General features: G+C 54.4%; 3 protein-coding genes across 24 annotated transcripts in view; 1 reads left to right on the top strand and 2 right to left on the bottom strand.

Moving 5' to 3' along the window:
- Positions 1-622: 622 nt before the first annotated feature.
- On the bottom strand, positions 623-3,042 carry CFAP141 (cilia and flagella associated protein 141). Its single transcript, XM_019493231.2, has 4 exons — positions 2,288-3,042; positions 1,723-1,763; positions 1,239-1,368; positions 623-1,123 (listed from the first exon to the last, which is right to left on the bottom strand). The coding sequence occupies exons 1-4, from the start codon at positions 2,378-2,380 to the stop codon at positions 1,022-1,024; spliced, it is 366 nt and encodes a 121-aa protein (XP_019348776.1). The 5' UTR covers positions 2,381-3,042; the 3' UTR covers positions 623-1,021.
- Positions 3,043-3,148: 106 nt separating this feature from the next.
- Positions 3,149-8,063, bottom strand: C15H1orf43 (chromosome 15 C1orf43 homolog). Of its 2 annotated transcripts, none has more exons than XM_059717953.1 (7): positions 7,923-8,063; positions 7,268-7,369; positions 6,572-6,689; positions 6,000-6,053; positions 4,975-5,123; positions 4,771-4,829; positions 3,149-4,340 (listed from the first exon to the last, which is right to left on the bottom strand). In XM_059717953.1, the coding sequence occupies exons 1-7, from the start codon at positions 7,989-7,991 to the stop codon at positions 4,142-4,144; spliced, it is 750 nt and encodes a 249-aa protein (XP_059573936.1). In that variant the 5' UTR covers positions 7,992-8,063; the 3' UTR covers positions 3,149-4,141. The 2 variants fall into 2 exon arrangements, with proteins under 2 accessions (XP_059573936.1, XP_006264375.1); XM_006264313.3 differs by having other exon boundaries at positions 4,975-5,141; positions 7,923-8,060.
- A 92-nt stretch (positions 8,064-8,155) lies between these two features.
- UBAP2L (ubiquitin associated protein 2 like) overlaps positions 8,156-20,361 on the top strand; it is a 33,258-nt gene continuing 21,052 nt past the window's right edge. For 8 of the 21 annotated variants that reach the window (XM_059717946.1, XM_019492741.2, XM_014595794.3 and 5 more), the window contains exons 1-8: positions 8,156-8,250; positions 12,412-12,541; positions 13,132-13,209; positions 14,979-15,089; positions 17,934-18,162; positions 18,761-18,856; positions 19,584-19,629; positions 19,968-20,080. In XM_059717946.1, the coding sequence (XP_059573929.1) occupies positions 12,452-12,541; positions 13,132-13,209; positions 14,979-15,089; positions 17,934-18,162; positions 18,761-18,856; positions 19,584-19,629; positions 19,968-20,080 (763 nt within the window). In that variant the 5' untranslated portion in view covers positions 8,156-8,250; positions 12,412-12,451. The remainder of the gene's footprint in view (positions 8,251-12,411; positions 12,542-13,131; positions 13,210-14,978; positions 15,090-17,933; positions 18,163-18,760; positions 18,857-19,583; positions 19,630-19,967; positions 20,081-20,361) is intronic. The other 13 variants (XM_059717949.1, XM_019492814.2, XM_014595799.3 and 10 more) reach the window with 6 other exon arrangements.

The following is a 20,361-nucleotide window of genomic DNA, read 5'->3' as shown; positions in this document are numbered from 1 at the left end:
GGAGAGTCATATTGTGAGGGGGTTGAGGGTGGACAGGGCAAGTGTGCAAGTGTGCAGTACACTGCGGTGCCCAGCTCGGGGCGCCCCTCCTTGCCCTGCCTGGCATCTCCATTGTGGTCAGTGCCCCCAAGCTCCAGGGACACGCAGGACCGTGGCCCTAGGGGCAGGTCTGGAGTGGGGCTAGGTTGGGCACCGGGCCAGGCCGGGCTTCTCCACAGTGCCAGGCAGTGCAGAGCAGGCGTGTGCTGGGCCAGAGGCTGTGCGCGCCAGGGTCCATGCCTCTGCCATGTCAGCATGTGCAGGGGGGGGAAGGCAGGTTTGCATGTGCTGGGCACACATGGATGTGTGTATGCCTGTGTGCACGCCTGCCCATGCCCTCCCAGGAACTCCTGCTCAGGTCTTCTCTGCCAACCACTGATGCTCTTTTGGGTGGTTCAGGCCAGCTGGGGCTAGGACAGATGGGATTCTCCCATCAGCAATCAGGGAGCAGAGAGCTCAGGCCCAACTTGGTCTGGGTTGAGGCAGGGGTCAGGAAGCCCTGGAGCAGCAGCTCTGAACCAAGCGCTGTGAGGATCTGCTGGGGGCAGGTTCAGGCCCTGGGAGCAAAGCGACACAGGCCACAGAGCTGGGGAGCCTCTCGACCCTGATTTAATGGTAATTAGTTGACACATTCATGACAAGACAGAAGAGTGACGGCATCTCTATGCGCATCTGACTGCATTTTCCATAGCTGCTCCTGGTTCATAGGGCACTGCTTGGCTCTGGTGAGCGAAGAGGGGGAAGTGCCGGGATGCAACGAAGGCTGCAAATCTGGAGGCACTGAGTGTGGAGGGGTAGAAATGGGCAACCCCACACAGGTCACTGCAGTGCCTGAGCCATTGGGCAGCTTGTGCTGCCACTGCGGTCACTCTGCCCAGTCTGTGCCCCTCTGTGACAGGGCCCCCAGGAAGGCATCTCCTGCTGCCTACCCCAGTATGACTCTGCACACGCAGCCAGCACTGGGAGGGGGTTTCTTGGGCGCTCAGAGCCGCTCTGTGTAGAAGGCCCAGCCGAGTTGTGCCAGCTCCTGTTGATGCTGCAGCTGTTCTTGCTGGAGCAGGGAGCACAGGGCTGCGCGCCGCACCTGGCAGGAGAGCACCACAGCACCAGGATCAGGGCACCTTCTTCAGAGCCAGGCTGGAGCCTGGGTCTCTGGGTCAGGACCTGCCCAGCCCTGGCCTGGGCCTCATTGCCCTTACCAGCACAAGCTCCTTGCTGGCGAGGCGCAGCTCCTCTGCAAGGCCGTGGCGGAGCTGCCGCCAGCTTGCGACCAGGGACCGCTGCTCCTGCTGCACCCTCTGCAGTGCCTGCTGCCGCTCCTGCTCCCACCTGCCAGCCAGAGTGAAGGCACTGAGTAGAGGCACCTGGCTGGGCACCAGGGAGGGCCCCTGGGGCCCGGGCAAAGCCAAGAGGGGACCAAGCAGCCTGTGGAGTATCTCACACCAGCAGATAAGGGAGCAGCTGCCCAACCCCAGCAGGGCCAGGCCTTGGCTGAAGGAGAATGGGGAACAAACCACAGGGAGGGGGGCACCCAACCCTCCAGGCCTGCCCTGCTCAGGGCCCTGGGCTGGGCTGAGCTGCTCCCAGTGGTGTGAGCCTGGACAAGCCACTGCTGCCAGCTGAGTAAGTGGGGCTGCACTGCAACAACCCCATGGCAGGCGACAGCGGCCAGAGCCCCTTTACCTTTGCACCAGCTTCTTGTAGTCCTCCACCTTTGCCAGCAGCTAGAATCAAAGCAGCAGTCAGTGGGAACCTGCCCCACGCCCAGCTCAAACCGCCAGCCCAGTCCAGTCCCTGCACTGCCCTGGGAGGAGCCGAGCTGATGAACCATGCAGGTGTCCCAGTTTGGCAGCGGTCACTGCCAGGGGGCGAGTGGTGGACTGGGGCAAGGGTAGGATGCCCCTGAGCAGGCTGGAGCACGGCCAGGATGCAGGGTTCCCTGCACAAGCAAAGGTGATGGTTCGATACCTGCTGTAGCTCTAGGTGGAAAACACCTGTGGGCCTCGGTTCTGGGCAGCAGCTGGCCCAGGACTGGCCTGGTAAGGACAGGCCCCAGCCCCTCCACTTGCAGGGGTCCAGGAAGATGCCCTAGCAGACCCACCCCCACCCCAGGGATACCAGGTGAGCCTCTTGTGGGGAGCGCCTCTGCTCCTCTCTCCTGGCTGCCATGCAACAGCTGTAGTACCCAGGCAGTGTGTGCTCCCAGGGATTTGGGCTTCCCTCCTTGCTTGTTCCTGCCCTTGCCCACCTCCTCCTCCTTCAGGATCTGCTGGAGCACAGGGATGGGCCTGCTCCTGGCCCTCTTCCCGGGTGCCATTGCCAGGGCAGGTGCAGGCTCCATGTTCCCACCCAGTCTGTTACTGTTTGCATCCTGTCACCATGGTAGCTACAACCTGGAAACAAAGACAGAAGCCCTGATTGGACTGTCCTGGTTGCCTTGGAGGCAGTGGGCAGGGAGGTCAGAGGTCAGCACTCACATGGCTGAGTATGCAAGGACATCCATAACAGTACCATCCCCAGCACCCTGGCCTGCCTACTCAGTCCCATGTCTTTACTCGGAGGCAGCTCCACCTCCCCTGGCTCAGCCTAGACCTCCGAGCATGGAGGTTTGGGGGTGCCCACCCCACACTTTGCAGGCAATCGGCCCTGGGGACACTTCCAGTAAGGGTAGGAACTGAATTGGGGTCCAGACTACATAAGCCTGCCACACAGAAGCAAGTGTGGAGAGTGACGATGCTGGAGGTCAGGCCCTGCTGCACCAGTTTATTGTTTATACCCTCACCTGCTTTGGTCCATGTTAGTGAAGGCAGTGAGCTGTCCCTGACAGCCGCAGAGGCAGCAGGCTGAGCCCCAGGACTCCCTCTCTGACTCGACTGGCACAGCTGGCCAATGCCCCAAGCTCTCAGTACAAGAAACAGCTAAGGGTAAGGGTTGGGTACAAAAGGCCCTGCCAGGCCCCAGCTCTTCCTGCTTCCCAGGTGAAACAAGGGTGCTCTCTGCCCACACGCTCCCACCCAGCCAATGAATTCATCACCCCACAGCTCCCACCATACAGAACAGAACATAGCAGGCAGGGCTCCTGGGGAAGGCTCCACACAGACACCAGCTCTGGAGGACCATTGGTTTATTAAACAGCGATTTAAAAAGAGGGGGAACACGCACGCATGGCAGCTGGGGGCATTGTGTCCTGCTCACACTACGGTGAGGAGGAGCCACCAGCCCAGCCCAGGGGACTGGCACACAGGAAACACTGCGCTGAGTCCCTGCCGAGAGAGGGTTTCAAACCTCCAGACGTTGCAGCTCCCAGCTGCTGCGGGCCATCCTGCCCCTAAGACCTGCAGGAGGGGCTCCTGCAGCAACATCACACAGTCCGGTGCGAGCAAGGAGGGCAGCCCTCAGCAGGGCAGGCTGTGCTGGAAGCAGGTTTCCGCTCTGCTGTAAAGAACAGGCAGCAGCCAGGCCCTGGCCCTGCCAAGGGAACAGGCCACCCCCAGCTCCAGAGCAGACACAGAACTATTTACAATGATTTACTTGGGTTCTCCAGACTCAGATCCTGGTGTACCAAGGAATACGTAAGCACAATCGGCTGATGGGCAAGGGGTTGTCCACAGGCCCCTGTTGCAGTAGAGAACCAGGAGAAGCATTTCCCCTTTGGAAGGAACAGGTCCAGAGAGCCCCATGCCCGCAGACATGACAGATGGAGGATCAGCCCTGCCGGCCATCCCTGGGAGTGAGGGCACAGGCAGAGGCAAGCACTGACCCAGATCATCTCATAAATAAGCTAAAGCTAATCAAGTGGTCTATGCACAAGGCTAGCACCTGCAAAGCCACTAGCTGAGAAAGGGAACGAGTCTGGAATCTCTTCGGAGCCCATGCAGGGGGCTGGTCACCTTCCAGCTCTGCAGCCAACCTGCTGCTTTGGGAGGAGCTTCCTGGCCAGGGGACAGGCTTCCCCCACCCAGACGAAGCTTCCACGGAGCCACCCGTGACATCCAATACCACGTGGCAGGGAGTGATCCCAGAGCCCTGCAGCCTCCCCGCTGCCAGGACACCACAGTACCCTGCCTGGAGAGGAGTTCTCTTCATGGCAGGTCCCGGGAGCTCACAGGGTGCTCTCCAGCGTGTTGTAGTTGTCCTTGAAGCTCTTCAGCTCCAGGAAGTGTTTGGCACGTTTGCTCTTCTGGCTGGAAGGCAGGTAGGTGACCTGGATGGTCGCGGGGTTGGAGACCTCGGGTGAGAGCGTGAGGTCCTTGGCTGCCGATTGGTGCTGCCGCTGGCTGCTGCCTCCTCGCGCCTTGATGCTGTGGAAGAAAAGAATGTGACTGAATCCAAGAACGTGGCAGCCCTCCCTGGGGCAGGTGCCTGCTCATCTGCCCCCACACAGGGACAGCTTGGGGCTCTGCTGTTTCCCCACACACAGCCTGTCCTTTCTTGTGCTGGACAGACAGGTTTGGTGTCTGGTACCACTGATGTTCAGAACCACGCACTTTGCTCTCAGGGCCCTGGAGCCCCTGGCACTGGCCTGGTTGTGGGAGAAGCCTCGCAGGCCCCTGCTACCCGAGTAGCATTAATGGCTCTAACACTGAAACCGCAAGAAGCACGAAGGGATGTACCATAAGCTTAAGTAATGGGCACAGGTTCTGCGCATCCCCTCTCCTGCTGTGCAGAGCAAGGCTCAGAGTGTCATGTCCCCCCACCGCCTGTTGTCAACCAGGTACCAGTGAGACTCACATGTTTGCTAGCTCAGTCAGGGCTTCCTGGTACTTCAGATACTCAGTCTTCCCAAAGACCTGGGCACAAACAGAAGAGCTCCTCAGAGATCCTGTCCACTGGCTGGGTTCTGCCCAGGGCAGGAGTGGAACAAAGAGCAGGCGTGAGCAATGCTGCCAAGGCAGCAGCTGGCTCCACTGAGATCCACCCCGGGCCTGCGCTTACCCCCGTGCCGTAGCGGGCGCTGTCATACCCGTCCAGCAGGGTGTCCACCAAGGTCTTGCGGATGCCTTTGAAGGGAGTGCTGGAGTTCCTCAGCTCCAGCAAGTAAGCCCGGAAGCTCTTCCCTATTAAGGCCTTGGGGTATCTGCCATCTGCATAAAACGGGATGTCTGGAAAACCAACAGGCATGATGACAGGCAGGGCACTGGGCAGCATGCCCAAGTGCTCCTGCAACCTCTGAAGCAGCTCCTGCTGCCTGCCCTGGAGAGTAACTGCAGATCACATGCTGCTACCTTGATGGGGGATTCCCAGCCCCTCTGCAATATACGTGAGCCTCTCTCACGGAGCAGCAGAAGCACAGGCAGATCCCTGGTCAGAGCGCAGAGCTCAGCCTGGCTCCAGCGGGACTCCTGGGGCAGAGGCTGGAAGAGACCTGTGGGTCAACTTAGCCATGATAACCCCCCCGCACCGTAAGCTCCCTGATCTGCCTCTGCTGGAGCCCTGTATAGCACAGACAATGAGTCAGGTTTGGGAAGCCCTGCACCTCGCTCAAGAGGAGCTTCAGCTACAGAAGGCAGAAACAGCAAATAATCTGAAAGTTTTCCTTAAGCATCGGAGACCAGGTGTCTCAGCCTGGACCTGGCCAAGCTGCGAAAAATACTTTCAGGAGGGTTCCCGATGCATTTCTTGCAACTCTGTTACACTGCATACACACTGAGAGTGAGCAAGTTCAGAGCAAATGATTCCCCACTGATTCTGCCGCCTTGTCTCCAGCCTTTTGCTCAACCTCAATAAAGGAACTAATGCATCTGCTCAGATAGTTTCACTCCGTGTCTGGTCAGTCCCACTGCCAGCTAGTCCTGTGCTAGTGCAGAGGGTCCTAAGCCTTATGCAGCAGCACAGACCCCTACCCCATCTGGCTGGGATCCTCTCCCACATAGGCGAGAGGGAAGGGATCAGCTGCAAACCATAGACTGAGAACATTCTGGCCACTCCTGGACTCCCCACCCAGCAGTGCTCTCTCTTACCTGAAGTTCTGATTGCATCCAGTGCCTTCATGCGGTACAAGTAGTTATAGCAACCTGGGAAAGAGAAAACACAAACTGATGGCTCCACATGGTCTGGAGAGAGACAGGACATGCTCACAACTGTACGCGGGCACAACAGCACTGCAACAGCTGCCAATTGCCCTGTTGGAGCCTTTCCCAGTGCAGTGAGGACAGCCCCCAATTACAAGGCTAATCTGTGCAGGCAGCATGACTGGTAACTGACTCTCCATCTCCTCCATGTGGCGGATGATGCGCAGGCTTGGAGTGTCAGACTAGGGCTGGCCTAGAGCCATGTTCTCCCTGGGTCACATGCCCCGTAAGCCTTCCTCAGACTAGGAGCCAGAGTCCACACAGAGAAGGCAGGCTGCAATCTGCTGCTTTGTGGGAGACTGGGGGGAACCCGGGGGCTAACCCTGGTTAGCCTTTGCAATGGTATTGCTTGCCCCTAGGTGTAGAATGAAGGGCCTAGGGAAAAGCAGGTGTGTTGTAGGGGAGGCCCCAGACCCTCCTCCACCCCTCCATTCCCCCAGGAAGAAGGGAGGGTGCAGTACACTGGCTGCCAGAGGTCTCTAGCTGCAGAAGCCTGGCATCGTCTTCGGCCAGCAGCTGTGGCTCATACTTAATGTCCTGTACTCTGGACAGTCGAACGTCGATCTCCTCTTTCAGGTCCTGTCCAGAAAAGAAAACAAAGCACCCTGCATTTAGAGCCTGCCATCCTTTCCAAAGGGCCTCCTGGCGTGAGTAAACCAGTATGCCAGAATCACTTCACCCAGCACTGCCAAGCAGCACTGGGGGAGGCTGGGGTTTTCTAGCAATTATAAAGCAGCAGAAAATAAAGTCCCCCTATGCAAAGAGAAGTCGGGGCACAGCTGTCGGTTTATTTAGCCTTTCAGACCCAACAAAAAGTGTCATGGATTTTTCACGCTACCCGTGGGTGTGGCGGCTGGTTTAAAGTTAATTTAAAGACACGCTCCACTGGAGTAAAGGATTCCCATGCACCCAGCTGGAGCCCTGGGCGTCTCTGTAGCTAACCAGAGAGCAGTGCTGCTCCTCAAGCCATCCAAACCGTTCCCTGCAGCCTCTGTGACCCCCAAAGGTCTGGGGGCTGCCCCTGCCCATCCCCACTCAGCCTGCGAGATGCAGCAGAGACAAATACCCACATCTCACTGCACCTTTCACCTCCCCCTGACAAGAGACCCCGGCCCCGCGAAGGGAAGAGACCCCCCTCTCCCCCCTGCTGCACCCACCTTGGGGGCATGCTGCCCGACCGGCACGTGGGGGCCACGGCGGGACTTCATGGCGAAGCGCATGATCTGCCTCTTCACAAAGATGAACAGCAGCACAAACACCTGGGCCAGGCAGGAGACAGACCGTAAGCCTGGCAGGGCTGGGACCCTTGCATGGGAGCCCCCTCCCCCTTTAAAAGCAGGAGCCCCTCCATGCACAAACAGGGAGACAGAGACAAAAGACCCCCACATGGCACAAGACCCCCAGGGGGAAGCCCCAGACCACTCCAGGGGCAGGAGACACCCCCAGCCCAGCCCTGCTAGGTGCCTGCACCACCCTCCGCTACAGGGCCTCCCCTGACGTTCCCCCTTCCCCACTGCCCCACCCAGACCCCCATCCTCCCACTGGGACCCTCACAGCTCCCCCGGCCCCCCATCCTCCTCACTGAGGCCCTCACAGCCCCCCCAGTGAGGCCCATCCCACCCTGGGGCCTTCACAGTCCCTCCAGACCCCCATCCTCCCCACTGGGACCTTCACAAGCCACTCCCGGACTCCCATCCCCCCTGGGGTCCTCACAGGCCCCCAGGGCCCCACACAGCCCCGCCCCCGGGACTCCCCGCCCCGCTACTGGAGTGCTAGCTCAGCCCCGCCCCCGCCGGGCTCCCCCGGGCTCACCAGGCTGCTGTAGGCCATGACCAGCACCACGTTGACCCCGGAGAGCCAGTTGCTGCCGGTCGCCGCCATCCCCGGCCCGGCCCGCGGCCCCCCACAACATGGCGGCCGGCGAGGTCGGCGCGCGCCCCGCCACGTGATGCGAGCGGGGCCACGTGACGCAGCGGCCTCTGGGCGGGTCGGGTCACGTGACCCGGACCGGGGAGGGGAGGAGGGCGCAGCCACGCGGGTCACGTGGCACCGGCGCTGAAGCCTTCGCGGTCCCGCCCCCGCCCGCGTCACGTGATGGGGGCGGGCGCCGCTGGGCAGTGTCAGTGCGGTGGAGTCTCAGGTAAAGTTGGCTGCGCGGAGGCGGCGGCGCCGGGCGTGCGCGGCCCCTTTAAATCCCGGCCCCCCCCTCCCCGCTCCCCCCCCTTCCCACGCCCGGGGCTGGCGGCGCTGCCCCGCTGCCCCGGCACGGCCCGCTCCTCCCCGCTGCCCCGGCCCGGCCCTCCCCGCTGCCCCGGCCCCTGCGCCGCGCGGCGGGTTTTGTGGCCGCTCGCGCCTCGCGGCCTAGTGGGCCCGGCCGAGCCGGGGACTCGCGTAGCGCGCAGGCCGGGGCAGGTGAGGGGAAGCGGGGATGGCGGCCCCGGCCATGAGGGCGGAAGCGGCGCGGCCTGGCAGCACGGACCTCGCACAATGGGCCTGCGGCCGCCCGCCACCTCCTTCCCCGCACAATGGGTCCGGCCCGCGCCACGTTGCCTTCCCGGCCGTGGGGGCCTGCCCTCCGGCGCCCGGCCCAGCCCCGCGTCGCAGCACCCACGTGCCGCTGGCTTGTGGCCGGCGGGAGCCGTGGGGCAGCCTCACTCCCTCGCTGCCCTCCTTTGTTCAGCAGGGCCGGGCCAGCCCTCGCCTCTCCGACCTTGCAGCCCTCTCTGGGGGAGAGAAGGGCGGCCCAGACAAGGGTTTTTTTTGTCTGAGTTGAGGCCCTGGCCTGTGACCCGTCTTGCACCGCCTGCCCCCGTCATCCAGGCTGGCCCAGAGTCCTGCAGGCGACCCCGCGCCGGTCTGGAGCGATGTTTGATTCCTAGTGAGAGGCTTTCCCACTTCGTTGGCATCTGCGCCGCTGTAGAAGGCCTCACTGCGGTGTGTTGACATAGGTTTGGCCTCCGAAGAGTCCCGTTCAGAGACCCACGTTGGTACCGTGCTTGGATCCCTGCCATGCCTTCTGCTGCAAAGCTTTGTCAGACAGAAATCTGTCGTCTCAATACACGGATTATTTTCACGCACGGCCAAAGCACTGGGTGAAGCGTAATGTAGCCCTTGTAGAGTATCCCTCTGTGTCAGGCGCTTTCCGGTACGTGTTCTCCCCAGCTCTGCAGAATAATCGCTCCCAGCACTCTGCCCTTCTGTAGTCCTTTCATCTGAAACCTCAGAGTCTGGTTTGCAAATGTTAATTAAAGTGTGTGGAGGAGGGGGGGTGTGAAAAGATCATCTCTCCCTTCTCACAGAAGGGGAAACTGAGGCTGAGACATGCTGTGACATGTCGAAAGGGATCCCAGTAATGGCGGCAGAACTGGGGTTAGGATCCAATTCTCCTAAACACTGGTTTTGGGCTGCGAGCACTTTTTAAAAAAATAATGGATTTGAGCGACAGATCCTTGCTCCACAAAACTGCAATGGTTTGAATTTGTAGTTCAGCAGGTCGATTATTAAAAACTTAAGTTTATTGCCCTTTTTCCTTGAAACCCCACAGAAACAAATAGCGTGTAGACGGATCTCTGTTCTACCTATCGAGTGAATAGTAGTGGCAGTTTAGCACTGAAAGGGAAGAGTAACTGTGGAGTAAATTAAACTTCAAGTTCTTGCAGGTAGAAATCGTGTGACTTACGACTGTGGAGCTCCTTGCTTGCTGCTGCTGCCTTGCGAGCACTTTTGCTTCCCTCTTGGGCTTGTAACTGAAAAGTCAAATTGATTTCACATTTTGCTCTTCCCTAGCATATTTCATTCCAGACTCTTTTCATTGTGTCCCTGGCTATCTGCAGTCATAATTTTATTTATACAGCACCTGCGCTGGAGCGTGAATTGCTTTATGGTTTAAGAGGAAATACATGGATGGACTGCATTTAAAACATGCCCGATGAAAGAACAGTTCAAATCAGATTGTAGCCGTTTCTGTGCAGTCATGTTCAGATGCTCAAGAAGTTGGCTCTGTTTTGCATTTTAATAGTGCCTGAAACCTGTCTGTTCCCAGTGGCTGTGATCTGGCAGCGAGTGCTTGGTGGCTAGTTACCCATACCTACGCAGAGCCCTGTGACTGGTTCACAGAGCACTGTGGGGGTTCAGGCATCCACCTGCCTATAGCAGTTGGCAGCATTAAGGTTTGGGCTGATATTTCGGTATCGGTGGATAATTCCTGAGCTTTATACATAGGGGTTATTTAATCCATTGGTAGAGTATAGCTGGGCTAGCAGCGGAGCATGGCAATTGTTAAACAGTACCCAATAACTGTGCACAAAGGTTTAGGACAGCAAACTAATAGAACTGTTTCCTATTGAAATTGCAGATTAAGTTACTGCAAACAGGCAGTATTGCTTCCCTCTGGGCCGGCAATTCTGATGCCAAATTGGTTTAATATGACAACTTGTTTGTACGTGAAATACTGAGAACCAGAATAGATGCAGCAGTGGGGAACAAGGATAATACCACAGGGAAGAATTGTGTATAAAGTGCAGGAAGGTTAGCTATGTAGCTTAAGAGGCTTTTCATTTTCTGACTTCTGGGGAAGTTTCTGCTGCATATTCCTTTTTAAAGTCCCGTTCTGCCTTGTTAAATCTACTGCTGGATGCTCTTTTGGCAGGCTGAGATAGATGGTACAGATTGTGCTTTCTAATAAGCAGAGATTTGGTTTGAGGTACAGAAATAGTCGTCTTTGTTTTTAGATTGTTGCAAGACAGTCATCACATGAGGTGGGTTTAACTTCTGGATGTTTCATGAGAAGTTCTATGATTCTGTGAATTTACCGGAAAGCCTTAAAACTTGGAAACAAGTGAGCTATAGGAGCTAATCCATGCATCTTGCTGGAGGAGTGCTGTGTTTATAATTGCAGTGTAGACCTAATTTGAGGGGCCTCTTGCACTCCAGAGGAGTGGTTTATAGCCTCAGAACTGTCTTTGAAGATTTAGATCTTAGCTCTGAGCCCGGCTACTTTTCAACTTTTCCCACCCTATTCCCACTTTGCGGAGCAGTGCTGAGCTTCGTGGGGACGCTGGCCTCTTGATTGTCTTGCTCTGCTTTCCTAGCCAGATACCAGTCTGCATCTCTACTCCTTGTTCCTTCTTGGTTTAGGGAAATCTCGCATGTTGCATTAGCAGTTAGCACAGGACCCATTGCTCTTATTAGCAGAGTGCCTAAGTATTAATTTCAGTATTGTTTATTAGCTTCTGATCTTTCCTGGTGCTTTGAGATGTATATCACTTTCCTTGCTCCTGAGGGCAGGATGGGTGTGGCAAAAGTGTCTGCTGCCTTGCTGTCACTGTTGGACATTCCTTGCAGTGGCAGATTTGGGATCTTCAGTTTTACTTGGCTAGGATATTCCCTGTGCTAAACTTGCTAAGGTTCTTGCCCCAAACTATTGTGCAACATTGTTCTACACTTCTAGTTAGCTCCTATGTCTTGTGCAGGTTGTGAGTGGACTGAATTAATCCTGCATTTATTTTTAACACTATTTGGAAATTGGTGTTTGTAGTGATATTATGCAGCATACTGTACTGTAGGAAAAAGTAGCATTCCTACACCAGGACAACAGTCCACATAGATGGAGCAGATTCTTTATGTTGGAGTGCAGGCTTTGTTTAAACAAACTAAATGCACCAACCTGTAACATCCTGTCTGATATTTGGGAATTATCTTCAGTTGGATTGATCTACTTCCTCGACCCTTCTCTGGGATGAGGGAAACGGGATAGAGCAAACTTGCAAGGAGCAAAGGGAGCAGGCAACTGGAACAGAAAATCAATTGATGAGCTGAGGGCTTTGAGCTGTTTCTGTTGCGATGTGGCATCTCTTGGGAGCATGCATTAAGTGTCCCTCACCGCCTCTCCCATCATTTTTGGACCACTGCAACTACAACATTCTTAACCCACAGCTAATTTATGCTAATTTATGCTTTTTGGTCTCGTGTGTCGGCCATGGAACATTCAAGTCCTCCTCCTACCAAGAAGAAAAGTATTTCTGCTTTTAGATTTGGGGGTAGGCAAGAGGGAGCAGGAGGCAATGCACTGTCTACTGGCAGTAGGGATGTTCCAGTTCTGGAGTTGCTTGTTAGTGGTAAAAGAAACTTAAAAGTTGCCTTTTAATCCTGCCCTTGTCTGGGAAAGGTGCTGGCATGCTAGGGAATGGCACGTGGTAACCAACCCCCCTGTGGTCCCACCCACTCCATCCAGCCTCTGGGTGCTGCCTTTTGTTTCCAGTTTCTAACCGTCTGTTCTCTCTCCTCCCCTGCCCCACCACAGAGTTCTACCTTGTAAATACTGTTATTTGTATATACTGTAAATGATGACATCGGTGGGCACTAACCGAGCCCGGGGGAACTGGGAGCAGACACAGACACAGAGCCAGACACAGCACAAGCAGCGGCCACAGGTAAGGGGAGCGTCCATGGAAACCAGCTAGCTTGGAGGTGGAGACCTGGCACTCCTAGCTGGTCAGAGCAGTTATGAGTAATAGCTGGGCTTGGCTTAACGCATCTCCCAGAACCACTTCCTGTGTGTTAAAGGGTGCCGCTGCTCAGGGCAGGGCAGGGGCAGGCTGCTTGGGCTGTTGCTGGTCGCACAGCTACTTCATTAGTGTTCCCATGTGAGAGCTGGAGCTGAAACCACTCTGCTTTCTCTGGGCTGCTCCCTGCCCCTGTTAACAAACATGGATCGCTGATGTTCCACCTGCAGAATGTGCCTGGGAGTTGAGATCTGCCCCAAGAAGAGAGAGGGCGGTGCCTGGTGAGCCGGTTGGCTCATGTGCATGGGGGAAGTGTCCAGCAGGGCCTCGCTCTCCTCCACACCTCCTCACTTGGCCCTTTGTCCTTCCTCCCCTCTCAGACCCACGTTTGTTCTCCTTTCCCCCCTCTGCACGCTCTGTTCCTGTGCTTGCAGGGGAGCTGAACATTGTTCTTTGGAAAGTGGCTGCTTGGAAAAGCACTGCTCTAATCCTGCACCTCTTCCACCTTTGCTCTTTAGGCTACTGCGGAACAGATTCGACTTGCACAGATGATTTCGGACCACAATGACGCTGACTTTGAGGAGAAGGTGAAACAAGTGAGTGTGGGGGCACGGGCAGATTGGGGGGCATGCAGGATCTCTGGCTAGAGCACAGCCAATGTTTGGGTTGTGAGGGATAGGAATGGGATGCCTCCTCTGTTACACGTGCCTTCGTTTCCAGGAGCTTAAGTGCCAGCTGTGTTGCGCCGGGGGCTCAGACGAATGGTGGTAACTGAACTAGGCTATTTACAGGAACTGGCTGTGGGTTAGCGGTGCAGGGTTGGAGGGAAGTGAGAAGGAGGGCAGCTAGCTTGGATAGTCTTGCCAGCTGGAGACCTGCTTGCCTGCTGAGTCTGCCTGTGTCTGCACAACTCTGCAGTTGGACAGACCAAGGAAAGCTTCTCTCATTGCAGCAAGCCAGAGGAAGTGATAGGTGGCACTTGGCTGTTGTGAGCTGTATTTAGAAGGCCAAGTGCATTCCTGCTCATCCAGTAACCACGTGTTTAGGTGGGAGCAGATTTGGGGAAGGGTTGTCAGAATGGTTGAGGGGATGGAACATTTTTCTCATGAGCTTGGTTGCTTGTGAAAGCCAGGAGCTGGATTGACTGCCTTAGGGGATGCCTCCCTGTCCTGTACCTGTGAGCTGCAGAAGCTGTATTGTTCCTTCTTGCTGCTGCTTCTCTCCGCCTTGTCAGAGGTGCTTCATCTGTCTACTTTTTCATCTGCTTGCTTAGACTGTGCTGTGCTGAGGTGTCGTGAGTTGGACCCACTGGGGCTGAGGTGCTTCCTTCACCTCTGTAAGCAAACGTGTGGAGCTGTATTGGGTGCTGCAACTTAAGCTCAGAGTTCGCTAGCTCAGCTACACAGCAGCCAGATCTGCTGCAGTTGGTTGCCACATTGGCCTTGAGCTTAGATGTGAATGCGTAGCGATGGCTTCTTGGCTCAGCAGAAACACTTTCATTAAACTGGAGGTATTGGGGGGGTGGGGCTCGGTATAATCTTGCCTATGGATGAAGCAACTGTATCCACCAGTTAGAACAGGATTGTGACCTTGGGAGCTACTTTGGGCTCTGCCACTGGCTTTCTCCATGACCCTGGGCTAGGCATTTCTGGGCTGCTTTGTTTTCATCCCTAAAATCAGGTGTTTCATTGCTTCCTTTTGAACTGTGGCTGGTGCGCTACTTTGCTTGCCCCTTTGCTGGCTGTGCTGCCTGCTAAAATACAATCTTGTAGATGCATAGGGAGAGGCCGTAAGATGGTCTTGTCTGTACAAGGAATGGAACCAAGTGCAGTTCCCAGAATAGCACTCGAAATGCAAGTGTTTGGGCAATGCTTGTCTTTGCTCATGGTCTTGTTGCGTTGACATGGCTGCTGCAAACCACAAATCTGTGTTAAACTTTGACAATTGTCTTTGGGGTTGTCAGAATTTGTCTTCTACTTTATGCATTGGCTATTGCCTGTGAACACCTAGTGTGTACTAAACAACAGCAGTGGGTTCATCCTGTGACGTGCTCTTCCAGGGTCTGGAGAGGCATACTCTCCAGTGGGTTAATAGCTTTCCACAGTAGTCATTGCATCTAACCTGGCCTTCCCGGTGCAGGAGAGTCCTTGTGGTCGACCAGATATCCCCTCTGTCTCCTGCAACTTAGAATGCTTGGATTTCTGGTTTTGAGAGGACTGAATTGTGATGCTGCAGTGATCTGCTCTCCTCTAGTAGATCACACAAGAACTGGAGTGTGTCCTTAGTCTGGAGCCTGGGGTATGCCAAGGAAAACCTGCCTCTTGTCTGGGCTTGGAATGAGCTCTTGGTGTCATTTTCTCCACAGCTGATTGACATCACGGGCAAAAACCAGGATGAGTGTGTGATTGCTCTGCACGACTGCAACGGGGATGTTAACAGAGCCATCAACGTACTGCTGGAGGGGAATCCGGACACGGTAGGCCTGGCTCCTTCCACTCATAGAAAAAGGGTGTCCCCGTGAAGGCTCTGTATCCAGAGCATGAGTTGGGGAGGTGATTTTCCAAGTGCTATCTGCACAGATCTGCTATCTGTTCATTTGGGACATAGAGGTCCTGGTAGGTGGTTGTGCCTAGTTGATATGCCTATGGCTTGTGCAGACCTAGGAGAGGCTTAAAGGATGAAGGTGAAGACTCTTCTACTCTTTCCTGTTCCTCCTGTCTTGTGGTCTACAGTGCTGGGCTTTCACCTCTTAGCTAAGTGCAGTCCTGCCTCGTATCTGACTGGCCTGCCATGGCTTGGGTTCTTCATGCTGTGTGGCATGCCCTCACAGGCCCTAGTGCCCAGTGCTGCCACTTGCAGTGTGCTCTGCCGAGCTGGATTTCATCCCTGTGGTCTGCACACATGCCGACTTCCCAAAATACTCTTACTGCCCTGAATAAACCCTCGGAATAGGTCTGCCTGCAGGGAGCTGCCTGCGGAGCATCTCGGAACGTGGGTCCCCCTCCTTTGGGACAAAGGCAGCCACACCTCAGTCCTGATACAGTCGAGGAAAGCTCTAGGTGGATGATGTTGAACCCCTTGGGACCACAGCGAAGATAAGGCTTTGCCTCCTGGTATTGCCTGTGACATTTTGGGTATGGGAAGGCTGATGGTAAGCAGTTGTTTGACTTCAGGGGCCTGAGGCTCTGAAAGTCACTTCCTGAGGACCTTGAATGGCTGCTCTAGTTACTAAATGTGAGCCCAGACAGTACTGTGTGGCCCTGCCAGATGTGTTCTGCATAGCAGCTGTCCTGCAGCCTGGGCTCCAGTGAGCCTTGTTGGTCTTGGCATGTGCTGAGCTATGTGCATCCTACCTAGTTTGGATTCCATGCCTTCAGTGAGCCATATGGCTTTATGGTTCAGCCCTTTCCCATTCATCAGTCGGTGGTTAGTTGAGCACTTCCTGTAAAAGAGAATAGTATCAGAACCTCTCACAGGCAAGTGTTGGCATCCCTGCCAGGAGCAGTTTCTGATAAGCAACAGACAGTTAGAATCTGGGCAGTTGAATTTCTTAAATGAGCAACTGCCCCTGGAAATTGTAGCGAGGATGACACACGTGAAGCCCTGTGTTGGTGTTTCCTCTCTATGGTCAATGGGGACATCCAGCAGCATGGGATGCAGAACACGGTCGCTGCTGTAGCTAGGTAGTGCCTGAACCAATGCTGGCAGAGTAAAGCCCTTGCCGTGCCAGCTATTTCAGTCTGCAATGCCATAGGGGGCCTGCAGGTTGCTACCTGCAGCATTATGAGCTAGGCTGTCATTTGCATTGCATTTGGCAAAAGCTTTCTGAGCTGCTTCTGGTCAGAACTCAATTGCTGTCTGATGACACTGTGAAAAGATGCCTGTTTTAATGGCTTAGACTTGTTCTTATCTCAGGATCCTCAGAGTAATGGGGGGTGGCTCAGCCAAACAGGAAGAAGAGACTTTCCACATTTCAGGGGACAGAAGAGTTGAGGTAACAGCGGTGCTTGGTTTGATGTAGTTTATAATTGCTCTGCACAGAGTAACTTATCTTGAAGTCCTTTCCAAGCCAGTTGGCTGTGGGAGACGGTGGCAAAGACCTGGTTTGAAGGTGGCTTGTGCCAAAAGCTTTTTTGCCACCATCTCTGCACATTGCTATCCAAGACTCAGCTGTTCCTTTAGCTTTGAGTCATATTTTCAGGTGTTTGTCAGTGACTTGTGGCTGTGTCTTAATTATGCTAACAGTGTGCAGCATCAGTTAGTGCCAGTGTGAAACCACTGTGGGCTGGCAACAAGTATGTCTGGGAAGCAGGGGTGAACTGATGGTGTATTTAACTTGCTGTAATTATCTTGGGGTGACTTGAGGTCCCTTGTTCAGTGCTTGTGTGTTCCCCGGAACCAGTCGAGGCTGCGTGGTAGCAATGACAGTTCCTGGCAAGCTTTGTGTAAGTTTGACAATGAACATGGTTAGTAAATACTGCCTCTAGACCTGGGGTCTAGACAAGTGACACCCTTGAGCATTGTCTTGATGAAAACATGGGCAAGGTCCTTCTTACAGCCCAACCTTGTTCAAATGAACAAGGTAACAGAGTATTTTGTAACAGTCCTTTGATCCCACAAGTGACCTAGCACAGATCTTTCTGAGGAGCTGAAGTGATCACTGGTATTTTTAAAAAGACCCTGCTGCTATTGAGAGAATGTTTCTGTTGCCTTGAATGTGGCCAAGTGATGTTCTTTCTGCCTGTGGGGGCTTGGAGGGATCTAGGTTAGTACAGAGAATTCAAATCTAGCTTCCACATGGGAGCTTAAGGAGTGATCCATGTGACTGGAGGTGGTGGCTCTCCCTTCAGTTTGTAGCTAACAGCTTTCTGCCTTGCTAGAGCCAGCCCACTTCAACTGGCCTCTGCAATGAGCTCATACTCAACAAGCATGGTGATTAAGGGATATGTCCCTGGAACCCTCCTCACTTGGTCTGCAGGCCAGCAGTGGGGGAAGCCTGCCTGACCGCAGCATACTATCAGTTTTGAGGTCAAACAGAAAAACTTTGGGGCTCAATCCAAGAGCTTTGTGCAGTCTCTCACTTAAAGAATGAATGTTGCTGGTTTGGTTGGGTAACATATGACTGAAGGCTGCAGAGAAGGAAGAAGACACTGGTTGTTATGGGAAGCTGGGTAAATGCAGGCGGATGGACTCTTATTTCCTGTTCTGTTGGAACCTTTTTCTGGCCTCCCTCATTACATTTTCTGCAGTTCCCCGTGTAACCTGTATCCCAGTGTTGATCAGCCAGCAGCTAACTTCTTTGCCCTCTTCTTTCCTTCAGCATTCCTGGGAAATGGTTGGTAAGAAGAAGGGTGTCTCGGGACAGAAGGAGAGTGGACAAACGGAACCCAGTGAAGAAAGCAAAGAGAACCGGGAAAGGGATCGGGATTACAGCCGGCGACGTGGCGGACCACCAAGGCGGGGCAGAGGCGCCAGCCGCGGGAGAGAGTGTATGAGCCCGTACTTCAGTCGCAGCTGTAACTATCCTGGGACAGGGGAGGACACTTCAGGCACGTGTACACCACCCCCAACCTGTGCTAGGCAGTGCCACCGGGAATCGGGGCAGGCCTGTTCTGCACTTGCTAGGCCTGGGAACAGATGCAGCGTGGTGCGGTAGCATCCCAAGGACAGAGCATTTCCTCCCATGCCATTTTAAGGTGGCTGCAGCACTGTAGCATCCATTTCTGGATTTGATGTCTGTAGACTGGGGGCACCATACTTCACCACAGAGCAGCCTGGCATGGCCTGGAGGTGGTGTAGACGTGTCCTTCACACACTGCACACAAGTTCCTGGCATATCCTTGAGCCTGGCACAATGACTTTAAAAGTGTTGTCTTGTAGATGCACAGACCTCTCTGGTGCTCTGCTACTGAGTTAGTGGGGCTGCCATGAGATGGTCCTTGATCCTTTGGTCACTGTGCAAATAATTCAGCCCAGGGCCACTCCATGTCACCAGTGGGAGCAAAATAAGCTGCTGTGACATCTGTAGCATGGGGTTTATCCCGCCAGCATGCTCTAGGGCTATTATGTATTTCACTTGGCCTGCATCCTTCCCAAGCCTGTAGTGATGCTAGAAGCTATCCTAGTGTCATGCTCCATGTCTTTCAGTTCGGGGCCAGGAGAATGGGCTGGATGGTGGTAAGAGTGGAGGATCTTCTGGAAGAGGCACGGAGAGAGGGAGACGAGGCCGTGGACGAGGCAGAGGTATGGAGACAGCTTCAGGTGGCAGAGGGGAGGAGGTGGTGCACCACTGTCTCCACTTTGGTGCTTCCACACAGGAGCCTTAGCTTCAGCACTTCAATGCATGAGCAATTACTGCCCACAGCTTGCTTAGTGCCTGTGTATCGCTGTACATGCTTTCAGCCTGTTGGAGGTTTTGCCTGGCTCTCTTTCCCTATCCCTGGTAGTTAAATATTATCCCATCTTACTGAGGAGGAAGGGGGAGAATTGAGACAAAAGTGGTTATTGTAACCTTGGGCAGGTGGCTCGTTAGCAGCAGAACCTGGGGGCTTCCAGTCCTGTGGTTGTCTCTGGGCAACTTTACTGGTTCTCTATAAGCAGAACAGACTTGATTTTATTTTTAAAACTCTGTGTCAAAAATCATCCCTCCATGAAAGAACCTGAGCTCTTTGGAATTGCTGATGAGAACACATCCTATTGGAATTGGAATCTAGTGCCTGATACCTTTTACCTGGTGACAGATGGGGGAACTAATTTGTGGCCGAAATCTTTTATCACTAATCGTGTTGCCAGCTAACTGGGGTTATTCACGTGCATATAAAGGAGCAGTCTGAAATCTTATCAGGAGGGGAAGATACTTGGGCCTTAGAAACTCTGCGTTGGTAAACTCTTAGCTCCAGTGATGCACAGCAAAGCAGGCTCCCCTGTTCAGCTGCAGAAATACGATGAAGGACCATTGTGTATCTTGCAGGTGGCTCTGGAAGGCGGGGGGGAAGATTTTCTGCCCAAGGCATGGGGTAAGTTTCACTGAATCCAAAGCACAGGAAACGCAAAATTCCTTGCAATTTTTTTCTTTTTTTCTCTCTGCATATGGAAGCCTCTATAGTAATCTTGTTAGTAACTGATGGCTTCAGTCATTCCCCATTGACTTATGCTGGTTTATCTGTTTTCATGTCAGCATAGCATTGCACTCAGGTACATTTGGAATAGCTAAGTCAGCTGTAGCCTGTCTGTAAAGGGGGTTGGGTTGAGCCTGCTGGGAATCTTCCAGCAGTGCCCTTATTTAAATGCAGTTGATCTTCGCTTGTAACAGTTGCGAGGAAAACTAAACCTGGTCCCCTAATCTGTGCTGCAGAACTTTCAACCCAGCTGATTACGCAGAGCCAGCCAGTACGGAGGAGAACTATGGGAATAGCAACAACAACACGTGGAACAACACTGGCAGCTTTGAGCCCGACGATGGCACGAGTAGGTGACCTCCATGCTTCAGTCCCGTTAAATCAGACTTTGATTTCTTGCAAGTCTCCCTCAGTCTTGTGGGCTGAGTGGAAGAAAGCCACCTGTAGATTCAGGGCTGGAATTCAGCAACCTGAGTCCATAGCCTCTGGGGCTGGCATTCTGTAAGACACTTTTAGACTATCATTTGAATTGTCATGACTGCTCTGCTATGGTGACTACACCAGGCAGTAAGTGTCAGAAGCGCATGGGTGTCCTGTAGAGAGGCCACTTGGTAACCAACAAGGCTGACC

The sequence above is a fragment of the Alligator mississippiensis genome, chromosome 15 (assembly GCF_030867095.1).
Source record: "Alligator mississippiensis isolate rAllMis1 chromosome 15, rAllMis1, whole genome shotgun sequence".
NCBI classification, from domain to species: domain Eukaryota; kingdom Metazoa; phylum Chordata; order Crocodylia; family Alligatoridae; genus Alligator; species Alligator mississippiensis.
Note: the sequence above shows the minus strand (reverse complement) of the source record. Positions and strands in the feature narration are given on the sequence as shown.

Coding starts and splice junctions, on each gene's coding strand:
- CFAP141 (XM_019493231.2), bottom strand. CDS start 2,380: ATGGAGCCTGCACCTGCCCTGGCAATGGCACCCGGGAAGAGGGCCAGG. Junction 1,764..2,287: donor AGATCCTGAAGGAGGAGGAG/GTGGGCAAGGGC, acceptor CTTTGATTCTAG/CTGCTGGCAAAGGTGGAGGA. Junction 1,369..1,722: donor TACAAGAAGCTGGTGCAAAG/GTAAAGGGGCTC, acceptor TCTGGCTGGCAG/GTGGGAGCAGGAGCGGCAGC.
- C15H1orf43 (XM_006264313.3), bottom strand. CDS start 7,991: ATGGCGGCGACCGGCAGCAACTGGCTCTCCGGGGTCAACGTGGTGCTG. Junction 6,690..7,267: donor TCGGGCAGCATGCCCCCAAG/GTGGGTGCAGCA, acceptor TTTTCTGGACAG/GACCTGAAAGAGGAGATCGA. Junction 6,054..6,571: donor AGAGACCTCTGGCAGCCAGT/GTACTGCACCCT, acceptor TCTCTTTCCCAG/GTTGCTATAACTACTTGTAC.